Here is a 12,339-nt window from a genome sequence, read left to right as displayed (position 1 = left end):
CCTCCTGGAGTGGCCATTGCCGAGCTGAAAGGGAGCAAAAAAGACATGGTTGCTGGGTCAGATGACAAAAACTTGCTGTTCTTATTAAGTTTCAGTAGGTTTCCTTGAATGTTTCTTTATTTAATGAGCTGTATGCCCTTAGGACAATTTCCAGATTGTTTAAATGGTTGTTTTGTTTATAATTTTCACTAGTTAGGCTTGTTTCACTGGCGAACGGGTCCACGAAGTTCCTCACATGGTCTCTAGAAGTATCACTTAGTTCTTTACAAAGTACCCTCACATATAAAATTTTATTTGATCCTCACCATTTTATGAAACAAGGGTAAGGACTTTTTAGCCCTAAAAACGAGGCCCAGAATGCTAAGTAACTTGGCTGAAGTTATAAGGCTTCTCAGAGCCATGTGTTCATTCGGGAGGCACTTACTGCCTGCTCTGTGCTAAACATTAGATTTAAAATGTTCAGCATTTACTGTATAGACAGGAGACAAAAACCACACAATTGCAGCACAAGGTTAAGTGCTAGAATAAAGTGTACGGTGCCTTAAGCAATAAGGAGGACACTGGCTGGGTGTAGTGGCTCACTCCTGTAATCCCAGCACTTTGGGAGACTGAGGCGGGTAGATCGCTTGAGCCCAGGAGTTGAGACCAGCCTGGACAACATGGTGAAACCCCATGTCTACAAAAAAATACAAAAAAAAATTAGCCGGGTATGGTGGCAGGTGACTGTAGTCTCAGCTAATTGGGAGGCTGAGGTGGGAGAATCACTTGACTCAGGAGGTAGAGGCTGCAGTGAGCCATGATCATACCATGCCACTGCACTCCAGCCTGGGCAAAAGAGTGAGATCCTGTCTCAAAAAAAAAAAAAAAAAAAAAAGCAGGGGGATGGTCACCTAGTCCAGTCTTGAATAAAAATTAGAAACTAAGCATTTTGATTCTTGTTCTTGTAAATAGAAAGGACCAAATAATACAAAATAAAGTGGCACATGGCATGGTAGTTAAGACTGAAGCCGGATGGCTAGATGGTTTACATTTCAATCCAATTATTAGCTATGTTACCTTGGGTAAGTCACTTAATCTCTCTGTGCTTGTTTCCTTATCTGTAAAATGGTGCTAATATTACCTACTCCTTAGGGTTATAAGATTGAAGACACAGCACTATGTTTATAATTGTACCTGGTGTATGTTTATACTATAACAACTGATAGCTAAATAAATTATATTAGTGAGAGGATGGTGTTAAATACTAAACTCCCCAAGGGCATGCGTGTCAGTGTTTCCTAAAATGGTCAAACACTCAACTTCCCCAAAAGCTGAAATTGAAATTGACTTCTTGAGATAGAGTACGTACTTTTCAGAATTGTTTCCTTTTCCCTGACTTAAGGTTAAGTGTGAGATTTAGGGTTAACTGAAAAGAACAACTCTTCAAGAAATACCTGGGAACCTGTAGTCTTCCAGGTTATCTGTATGTTGCCATAGGGTAATTTTAACATGTCATTTATACTACAGTATACCCTGAATTAATTCAAAAGAAAACACATCTAACATGTCTTAATTTTTTGATGCAGAAGAATCACTGTTTCAGGTTTCTGTTAACATAAGATTCCAATAAAAATAAAGTTTGTATTCGGTTCTTAGGTTTCTCTGGGTTAACTACTGAAACACACTATACTTCAGAAGTATTATACTATGCTCGATTAGTCTTACTGAAAGTTCTGGAAAATCAGAGGCTATTAATGTGTCGATGCTCATGCCCTTAGTGGTGTTATTCAGCGTCCTGGGAAAATAAACTGAAATGTGGCTCAAAATATGGCTCTAAGCTCAACAGGGCACAATCCACTACTTGCAAGTCTTCCCACCCCCTACTTTCCTAGGAAATGATTCTATTTTAGGTATTAAGTACCTCTCTAAACACAGCTATATTTAGTGCAGTTTTACAACTTCCCTTAGTATCAATAACACTTCTGTGACCAAACAAATAAACAAAACAAATGATTACAAACTGGTTTATTTTTTATGGGAAAGTGTCAACATCTTTATTGCTAATATAAGCATTTAATGTCAAAGAAATGAAGGTAATTTTACAAACTCAATTTTTGTAAGTACATGAAATTTCTATTTCATTATATGGTTTTGTATCACATTCGTTCAAATGCATTTCTCTCCCTTACAGGGACTATTCCAACATCACTCCTTTGGAATTATTTCAGTCATCCCTAACATGTGACTTTACCAAAGACCTTGAAGCTAAACAAACAAGCAAAACAAAATTTCAATGACTTTTAGATGAATGGAATAAGAAATAGTCATCACATGTCAATTAGGGATGTTTATCTCCAACAAGACACTGTCAAAATGTTTCTTCTGATACAGCAGTTATAAGTCAGAGCCTTCAAAAAACAAGGGCAGAACAAGAGCACAATAAAAGAAGCACCTGCAACTTAAGCCTCCCACAGTCCTAAGCCTGATATGCGCAAAGCAAAGCCTCTTTCCCACAAACTCAATTCCATCCATTTGAGCTTTCAGAGATAGATGCCCAAGAACTACCATTAATGTATACAGCATATTGACTCTAGTTGCATCAATTATGCCTGAAGAGTTTAATACCCATCCAAGTCCAAAGGTGGAAGAATACATACACTGGTATGGTAATAGGCAAGAGCAGGCTGTAAAAGCAAAGGCTGGCTGTGCTAGTGCAGCCCTGTGGGAAGTTTTCTTCCACAGAGGCTGAGTAGAACAGTCCTGTTAAAGAAACCAGTGGAATAAGAACAGTCAATGTAGGAAGAGACAGAAACATTCTTCTCTTCCACTTATTACCTGCCACTGTGTTTTAAAAGGTATATGGTACTAAGAAAAGTTGGCTGTTGCGTTTTATGTTTTTTTAATTATGAACTAGCGCTGCTCCACTTCTTCCTGCTTCTTACTTTGATGCGTCATCCTAGCTGCCTGTGGTATCATATTAGGAATCCCATCAATGATTGGATAAGCTATTCCCAACTCTTCATTAATCAATTCATTTGTTGATGCTTCATATCTGGGGTGGAAAAAAAAAAGAACAAAATGAGTTGTGGAAAAATAAAATAATTGAAGAGCCTGATTTTCAACAAATACCACCATTTATCCAATTCTTGGTATGGAGTTAATCCCAGAATAGTCTTCTTTAATGAAAAGCAACGATAGCCAATTCAACCTTTTATCTTAGAAAAATTCTCTTAGAATCTATAATTATTCCCATTTTAGTCAGTTTCTCTCATATTCTCTTTTTCACCTTATTCACAAGTTATTCCTTAATTTTTTTTTCATACTAGTCAGAAAAGATCCCCCTCTCTTATCCAAATATTCCTTCATTACTTTGGTCAACCCCCAAATCATCTCTGTTAATTTACTACTGGAATAAACACTAGAGAAAAATCAACTTCTTCGTTTTAGAATAAATGCTAAGTAGAAAAACTTAACTAATCCATTAGAAGGAAATCACTGGAAAAGGTGAGAGGGCAGAAATGAGGAAACTTTGGAAAGCAGTAAGTCTGCCGTGAGCTAGTTATAAACGCAAATCAAATAATTTCAAGGTTTGAGAAAACTGAATATGTTTATTATGGGAAAAAAGAAATATGAAAAATTGCTAGCAATCTACCACTCAAAGATAACCACTGACAACGTTTTGGTGTTTCGTTTATGCGATTTGTAATACTAGCGTTAGTGTTGTCAATATTCCATTTTTGGGAGCTTGGAAACTGTAGAGCTGTCTTCCCAAAAACTAGGTTAAAGAGGCTTCTAAGAAATCTGCTAGGCCACAACTAAGAGCCACCAGGCAGCATACACAGCTGAATTGCTTAAGATTGTCAGGCACCAGTTGTACAAGACACTTTCACAAGAATCTGGAGGGTAAAATACTTTTCATTATCTTGGCTTAAAAACCGGATGGCTTTGGACTTGTCCTGAATCGCACTAATTCAAGAACCTGGTGGTACGTTAGAAATCATTTAGGGACCATTTAAGAACACAAATAAGCTGGGCGTGGGGGCGGCGCCTGTCTCCCGACTCCTGAGGAGGCTGAGGTGGGAGTTCTAGGCCAGTCTGGGCAACGTAGGGGGGCACCCTGTCTCTTAAAAGGAAAAAAAGAAAATACAAATGTTCAGGTCCCAACCCCCGAGCATTCCAAGTCTGCCCGTCTTGGGGGCTGCAGGGGAATCGGCATTTTTAAAACGGTCCCCGGGTGATTGCAAAGAGCAGCCGGTCGCGAAGCCTAAAACGCTTGGAGCCATTCCGGCAGGCTGGCTATGTGCTCTGGGAGATGTGGGACGCGGCTCCCCTAGCCTCCGGTCTCCCCCGTTCTGCCCGCCGCAGCGGGAGGTGCATGCACCGGCGGGGACAGAGTCCAGAATATGGCAGCGGAGAGTATTCACCGACCTACAAGTCCCCAGTGGCTGAGACAGGCCGCGGTCCACCACTCCCTTTCCGCCCACCGGGAGGCTGCGAAGGAAGGGCCAAGACCAGCGAGTCACCTGAGCGGCTTCTTGGAGAGCGGGCACACCAGGAACTCCAGCAGCGCCGGATCCAAGGCGCGGGGCGGCTCCTCCGTCTTGTTGCTCCGGTCGGCCAAAGGCCGCGAGCCCGACGCGTGCAGACACCTACAGGCGACCGCGGACCGCGCTGCGCTAGTTTCCCGCAGCGCTGAGGCGAGCCTGCCGCGTGCTCCGCTCAGCATGGTCTGGCAGCCGGAGACCAGGCCTCACTGCGCCTCCGCCAGCCGGGGCCGAGCTCCTCGCTCCGCTGTAGTACAAGCCAGCCGACCAGGCCCCGCCCCCTGGTGCTCTGGGAAATGCTGCCGGTGAGTAGGCGGGGCGGGCGCTTTGGTTCCGAGGGTGCTCCTGCTCCGACTGCTTTTCCCACGGACGTCATCTGCAGGCCGTAGGACAGCCCCAGGGCTGAGGCCTCTAGTGGGTGCCCCGCCGCCTTACCAGACTACAAACTAAATCAGTGTTTAAGTCGAGGTGTCTGGGCTTTCACCGGGGCCTGTGGCAGAGATGCTAGGAAGCCAGTGGCCAGATCTCAGAGTTGTAGGGAGTTAGGCTTGGACCTACGTGGTTACCTCCAAGTGAAGTTTCAAACACACTGTCATGTATTGTATTGAATGTATTGCCATGGATGTATTGAAAGCGTTCATTTGTTTCATGTACGTCTTTACTATACCATTAGTTTCTGTAATCTTGTTTGACTTCTTTCTGTCTCATTTAAAAAAGTGAGAACCTGGAAGGAATGGTCTAGACCTCTGACCCTCCAAAATATATAAATTCTTCCTGCCCGAGACCCAGTCATTGTGAAGTATTTGCGTAATAAAGCACAACTAATTTACTTCTATCAATGAGCTTGGAGGCCGCAAAGGGCCTAAATAACTGTGTAACAGGCAGATGTCTGTTAGTCAAATGGGTGATCCATTCAGTGAATTTGTATCCCAGGTTTGCTTCCGACTCTCCGACTCTCCGAGGAAGTGATGCATGTTAGATCTGTTTCTTACAGTGTAGTAGATGGGAACTTGGGCTCTGGGGCCTGACAGCTTGGTTTCCTGTCCACAGTTTAGTAGCAGGATTACTTCGGCAAGTGACTTAACTGCTCATTTTACTTATCTGTATAAGATTAATAATTGTACCTACCTTGTTCTGTCAAGGTAGGGGATAAATGTGATTGTGCATTCGAAGAACATTTAGAAAAGTGCCTGGCACAAATTAGTGCTCTATTAATGTTGTCTATTTTTATTTTTATTTCATCTAGTTTTTCCATGTCCGAAGACTCAAAGTTTCTTGTTAGTCATCCATTTTTTCCCTCCGTTCTGCTGAATATCAACCTGAACTTTTTTTTGCATCTCTGGGCATTATCATTTCACACTTTGAGTTCCTGGGGCTAGAAGGAAAGAATACAAAAATATGTTTATATTTTCAAATTTCTCTCCCACTCCAATGTAAAAATAAATTGAGAAATGTTTATGCGTTCATCCTAAATTTTTGTCTATTTGTTTTTTGGGCCATCCTGTTTTTTAAAAAAAAAAGTTAATTTTTTGATGTTCTTTGTTCACTAATGCTCAGGAGATTTTCTAAGGTTAATGTAGTTTATAGGATACCAAAAAGGAAACACTTCTACTGGATAGATATTTAAGAGATAATGAAAGTCTCCGGTTGCCACACCTTCCTTCCCCCACAAAGAAATCTTTCATAGTCGGTTATTAGAGTCACTAAGGGACTAGAGAATAGGGCAGTTATCAGGACTTACCCCCCTAGTCACTAACGGACTAGAGAATAGGGCAGTTACCAGGACTTACCCTCAAGGGAAACTACTGTAAAGTTCCTATGTCACCTTCACACTATTTCCGACTAGGGCAGTAGCAGGAATTAATTTTCAGTTGAAGTCAGTTGATAATTTGGGCTCAAGGGAAGGGGTGAACTGTAGGAAAGATAAGTTTCTGCTTAAGGAGAAACAGCACTTGACTTCTGCCAGCACTGAGTGGGCCCAACCCTTGGCCCTTGTTGGGTAGGTGAAGACACCCACGCTTAAGCCTCAGCTAGCTTGGCTGACATGCCTCAACTAGCTTGGCTGACAGATCTCTATCAACTGGGTTTTCTAACCAGTTATAAATAAATTAGTTTCAGTTTGCCTGCACATAGAGCGTTTGAGGCAATTCCGTTTACTTTATTTAGGGGAAGAATAGAGAGTAACAGCAAAGTATTGAAAACATCCTCAAATTTATAACACCAGAAATCAACAACCAATATTTAAGGAACATCTGAATGTATGACTGTCACCATGTGCGTATTAAGTTGCAACATATCAAAGCAAAATGTCCCTAAATAGCCCTTAGTAATACGATTCATTTCTGCCCGTAGTATACTAAGCTAAATGTAGATGATAGTATAGGATCATGGGACTGGAACTGGGCTTTTAAAAGTTAGTCCCTTTTCACTGTTCACATGGCTATGACCTTTCCTGTCACATAGGCCTGTGCACAATAACCTGATGGGTTCTGAGCTCAGATACAGTATACCTGTGTGACCTTGGAGAAGCTACTTAAGTTCCCCCCTCAACCTTCTCACTTGTGAAATACAATAATAATAGTATGTAACTTATGGTGTTTGAACAGACTAAATAAAACAATTCAAGTAAAACAGTACAGGGGCTAACACATCTAAAGAACGTTGTTAGCAATAAAATTATTTATTATGGTGAAACTAGTAAACATTCTGATGAAAAGGGAAAGCACAAGGTACTTCTGGGACACTCTTTTTAACTGAAATGGAATTTTTCTAATTTCCAATATGGATACTATTGAAACACAATTATTGGATTATCACACACATGAAGTTAGAAATCTCTAGGCAGAAGAGGGGCTGGACTATGTATTTTAACAAAGCCCATCAATTCCAAATTTGGGGGGATTGAAATTTATGAACCTGTAATCCAAAGAAATGAGTCAAAGTAAATTTTCCACTAGATGGCATCATTTACTATTTGAATTAACATTTACCTCTGCTTGATTTTTTCTCTCTGTGATTACAAAGATTTACTTTCGTTTTGTCAATTGTTTCTTAATTTGATGACACTTATTTTTTATTTTTATTTTATTTTCTTGAGATAGATTCTCTCTGTGTCACCCAGGATGGAGTACAGTGGTGCAGCCGTGGCTCACTGCAACCTTGACCTCCCAGGCTCAAGCAATCCTGGCACTTCAGCCTCTGGGTAGCTGGGACCACAGGTGCACGCCACCATGCCCAGCTAACTTTCGTATTTTTTATAGAGCTGGTGTTTCATGTTGCCCAGGCTGGTCTGGAACTCCTGAGCTCAAGCAATTCACCCACATTGGCCTCCCAAAGTGCTAGGATTACAGGCATGAGCCACTGTGCCCAGCCCAACACTTATTTTAAAAACAAAAATCATAAAAGTCTTACTAATAAATTTTAATTATAATGAGTTTATTAAAATCAAGTTTACAATAGATAAATGGACAAAATATTTGAAAAGAAAAATTCACAAAAAAGAAAATACAGTTGATCAATAAACACATTAAAAAAATTATCCTCAATAGTAAAGTTGTAATGCTAGTTTCAAACATCAAATAAGTTTTGAAATAACCCTAGACATGAATGTTACCAGCCTTGTCTTGGCCATCTGAAGGATAATCACAAATTCTCTCTGAAGGGCTGAGGACTAGTGCCTGAAAAAGGGCCAGAATATCCCAGCATGGGCACGAGAAGCTTGAAATTGTGGAAGTATGTCCTGTTTTTCTTTTTCTTTCTCTCTTTCTCTCGTTCTTTCTTTTTTTTTTTTTTTTTTTTTTTTTGAGACAGGATCTTGCTCTATCTCCCAGGCTGGAGTGCAGTGGCTCCATCATAGCTCACTGCAGCTTGAACTTCTGGGCTCAAGCAATCTCCCACCTTAGCCTCCCAAGTAGCTGGGACCACAGGCATGCACAGGCACCACCACACCCAGCTAATTAAAAAAAATTTTTTTTGTAGACTCAGGGTCTCACTATGTTGCCCAGGCTGGTCTCAAGCGATCCTGCCACCTCAGGCTCCCAAAGTCCTGGGATTACAGGCGTGAGCCACTGCGCACGGCCCAACTTGCTCTTTCGGTTCTGTGGCTGCTGCACTTTTAGGGGATGTACCCACTGACCCACAACAGCTTGGGAGTGCTCTTCCATAAGCTCCCCTCCCTCACGCTGGGCAATGAGCTTGTCGTCTCATCGTGGGCTCCATTATCACAGTGGTTGCCTTCCTGGGCTGCGTAGGCTCTGTCAAGAAAAACAGGTGTCTGCTTACGTCCTTGTTCATTCTGCTGCTAATTATCCTCCTTGCTAAGGTGACTTTGGCCATCCTGCACTTTGTTTACGAACAGAAGCTGAATGTATAGGTAGCTGAGGGCCTGATGGACAGCATCTGCCATTACCACAGGGACAACAGCACCAAGGCGATGTGGGACTCCATCCAGTCATTTCTGCACTGTTGTGGCCTAAATAGCAAGAGTGATTGGTCCAGTGGGCAACAAGCATCTTGCCCTTCAGATCCAAAAGTGAAAGGTTGCTATGCAAAAGCGAGACTGTAATTTCATGACAATTTCTTGTATATCAGAATCATCACCATCTGTGTATATGTGCAATTCAGGTGGTGAGGACGTCCTTTGCACTGACCCTGAACAGCCAGATTGATAAAACCAGTCAGGCCCTGGGGGTGTGACCTGCAACTGCCCTGTGCTGGGGAGACTCGTTTCATCTTTGGAAATCCAAAGCCATTTATAGCATGAAGTTCTAAATGGTCACCTGCTGGACTGCCTATCCTCCCATCCCTTCACTTTTTAGGTGCCTGTCTTATACAGCCAGAAAATGAGGTGTTGGCTAGGGACTTTCCATCTCAGGCAGCAAAACAACCTTTCACCTACTGATGGCGGCAGCCACGTCTCTCAAGGTGGTAACAGTAATACGTGGGCATTTTTTTTAGACATGAAAGGCCAAGAGAAACTGTGGAACTAATGGCTCAAGATCAAAGAGTGGGTCCAGGATATGAAGTTTTTAACCTTCCCATTGTCAAATTAGTCTCTGGCCTCTGTGTCATGCCCAGTATGCTCTGCAAAGTCAAGCAAGAGACAAGCTGAAGAGGGTTCTAGGTCCAGGCTCACGGCACCATTGTCACAACCCTGTTTCTCTTTGACGAAAGGTGGTGGCTATAGGAATTACAGAGTGCTCTTTCTCCAAAGGGCAAGGTTTCATTTCCATTTCTTTGTTAAGGGCCTCATCAATTTATTCTGTCTTTCCACGAAAAATTATCCAGTGATTTATATCCTGACTTCAACCAGTTACTTAGCTGATAATCACGTGCACGAGACTTCTTCTGGTGTTATTTCTCTATTAGCTAACATTTTGTTAATATACTATTTTGCTCTTTGATAAATAAAAGTGATCTTAATTTTTTAAAAAATCAAAGAAGTTTCCATTTCTCATCTATCAAAATAGTAAATATTTTTAAAATGTAATTCTTAATGTTTATGAATAAATGAATAAAGTATCAACTTATTGATTTATTGAATGCCCACTATGTGGCAGGCATGCACCATTATTCAGATTTAAAAATAAAAACTCATAATAACACAATTATAATAAGTGAAAAACAAGCAGGACACAAAAATGTATGCACAAAGATTATACTTTTAAACCAAGAACTTCGGCATAGGGGCAAAAAAAAAATAACAACCAAAATGTTGGCTGAGTGCTGTTACTTACACCTGTAATCCTGCACGAGGCAGGAGGATTGCTTGAGGCCAGGAGTTCAAGACCAGACTGAGCAACTTAGCAAGACTCCATTTCTACAAAAAATAAAAAAGTTATCTGGCTGTGGCAGTGCCTGCAGTACTAGTTATTCAGGAGGCTGAGGAAGGAGGATCACTTGGGCCCAGGAGTTCAAGGTTACAGTAAGGTATGATGGCACCACTGCACTCTAGCCTGGGTGACATAGCAAGACCCTGTCTCTAAAAAATAAAAAAATAGGCCAGGCACAGTGGCTCACACCCACAATCCCAGCACTTTTGGAGGCTGAGGCAAGTGGATCACGAGGTCAGGAGTTCAAGACCAGCCTGGCCAAGATGGTGAAACCCCGTCTCTACTAAAAATGCAAAAATTAGCTAGGCATGGTGGCAGGCACCAGTAATCCCAGTTACTTGGGAGGCTGAGCCAGGAGAATCACTTGAAACTGTGTAGCAGAGGTTGCAGTGAGCTGAGATCACACCACTGCACTCCAGCCTGGGCAATAGAGAGAGACAGAGAGACCATGTCTCAAACAAAAAAAAAAGTTGGTTCTTTTTAGCTGGTTGAAATATTGCTGAATTGTTCTTTAAATGTTTCTCTATTTAAATTTTTTTATTTAATAAAGTAGTTTTAAAATATAAACGTTACCAGTTCATAATTGATAAAATACTTTATTTCAAAACTATTGATTCGGTTCAGTAAATATTGATCACTTCCTGTGTTCTCAGATCATATTAGGCGGTGAAAAGGAGGGGTATAAAAGCATATAAGATGCTATTCTGGCTCACGCCTATAATCCAGCACTTTGGGAGGCTGAGGCAGGCGGATCACCTGAGGAGTTCAAGACCATCTTGGCCTGGCCAACATAGTGAAACCCCGTCTCTACTAAAAGTACAAAACATTAGCTGGGTGTGGTGGCGGTACCTGTAATCCCAGCTACTCAGGAGGCTGAAGCAAGAGAATTGCTTGAACCAGGGAGGTGGAGGTTGCAGTGAGCCGAGATGGTGCCACTGCACTCCAGCCTCGGTGACAGAGTGAGACTCCATCTCCAAAAATAAATAAATAAATAAATAAAACATGCTATCCCTATTTTCAAGGTATTTATAATCTTAAGTGAAGTAAACAGCACAGGATAAAGGTAAATAAAAAATTCAGGTTTACATATAATGCATTCTTCTGTGTATTCATTCAACATTTGTTGAACTTATACTTTATATGAGGCTCACAAAAAGGCTGTGCCAAAGGCCTAAGGAGGGCTTAGGGGAGTGTCAGTATAGGTCTTATAGCCGTAACAAATTATTTATTGAGACCTCAGGAGACACCCATTTTATCTCCTTTCATCGTTTTTTAATCCACAAAAACAATTTAAACTTTGCAAGTAGAATCTAAAATTTGCTAGGCAGAGATGAGTACGATGAGCCATCAATGCTATGCTACAGCTCAGGCAAGAGTGAATAATATGGACTTGAGTAGATATTGTAGGGCTGCATATTAATATACATTTTAAATGCCTTCTGTGTATAACTATAAGATTTCAAAACTGATCACGAAAATGGCCAGGTTTGATCTTAAGCCTAAAAGTTCAACATAATTAAGATATGAATATATGGAAAGAGGAATAGTATTTTATTTTTTGTTTTTATTCTTTTTGAGACAGAGTCTAGCTCTGTTGCCCAGGCTGGAGTGCGGTGGTGCAATTTCGGCTCACTGCAACCTCTAGCTTCCAGGTTCAAGCGATTCTCCTGGCCTCAGTTTCCCAAGCAGCTGGGACCACAGGTGTGTGCCACCACATCATGCCTGGCTAATTTTTTTGTATTTTTAATGGAGATGGGGTTTCACCATGTTGGCCAGGCTGGTCTTGAACTCCTGACCTCAGGTGGTCCACCCTCCTCAGCCTCCCAAAGTGCTGGGATTATAGGCATGACCCACCATGCCTGGCACAAACAGTATTTTTTAAAATTTTTTTGTAGAGACAGGGGTTGTGCTATGTTGTCCAGGTTAGTTGAACTGGCCTCAAGCTGTCCTCCCGCCTTGTCCTCCCAGAGTTCTGGGATTACAGG

At 41.6% G+C, this 12,339-nt stretch overlaps 2 protein-coding genes and 1 pseudogene across 2 annotated transcripts; 1 reads left to right on the top strand and 2 right to left on the bottom strand.

Annotated features, from left to right (window-relative positions):
• Positions 1-1,988: 1,988 nt before the first annotated feature.
• On the bottom strand, positions 1,989-2,794 carry LOC105479638 (phosphatidylinositol glycan anchor biosynthesis class Y). Its single transcript, XM_071092607.1, has one exon. The coding sequence runs from the start codon at positions 2,792-2,794 to the stop codon at positions 2,579-2,581; it is 216 nt and encodes a 71-aa protein (XP_070948708.1). The 3' UTR covers positions 1,989-2,578.
• Positions 1,989-4,809, bottom strand: LOC105479639 (PIGY upstream open reading frame). The gene is made up of 2 exons (XM_011737720.3): positions 4,503-4,809; positions 1,989-3,031 (listed from the first exon to the last, which is right to left on the bottom strand). The coding sequence occupies exons 1-2, from the start codon at positions 4,703-4,705 to the stop codon at positions 2,890-2,892; spliced, it is 345 nt and encodes a 114-aa protein (XP_011736022.2). The 5' UTR covers positions 4,706-4,809; the 3' UTR covers positions 1,989-2,889.
• Positions 4,704-11,785, top strand: LOC105479681 (leukocyte surface antigen CD53 pseudogene; annotated as a pseudogene).
• The last annotated feature ends 554 nt before the right edge of the window (positions 11,786-12,339 follow it).

The sequence above is a fragment of the Macaca nemestrina genome, chromosome 3, assembly GCF_043159975.1.
Source record: "Macaca nemestrina isolate mMacNem1 chromosome 3, mMacNem.hap1, whole genome shotgun sequence".
NCBI lineage: Eukaryota > Metazoa > Chordata > Mammalia > Primates > Cercopithecidae > Macaca > Macaca nemestrina.
This window is presented reverse-complemented; position numbering and strand designations above follow the sequence as displayed.

Coding starts and splice junctions, on each gene's coding strand:
- LOC105479638 (XM_071092607.1), bottom strand. CDS start 2,794: ATGTTTCTGTCTCTTCCTACATTGACTGTTCTTATTCCACTGGTTTCT.
- LOC105479639 (XM_011737720.3), bottom strand. CDS start 4,705: ATGCTGAGCGGAGCACGCGGCAGGCTCGCCTCAGCGCTGCGGGAAACT. Junction 3,032..4,502: donor CTCTCCAAGAAGCCGCTCAG/GTGACTCGCTGG, acceptor TTTCCACCCCAG/ATATGAAGCATCAACAAATG.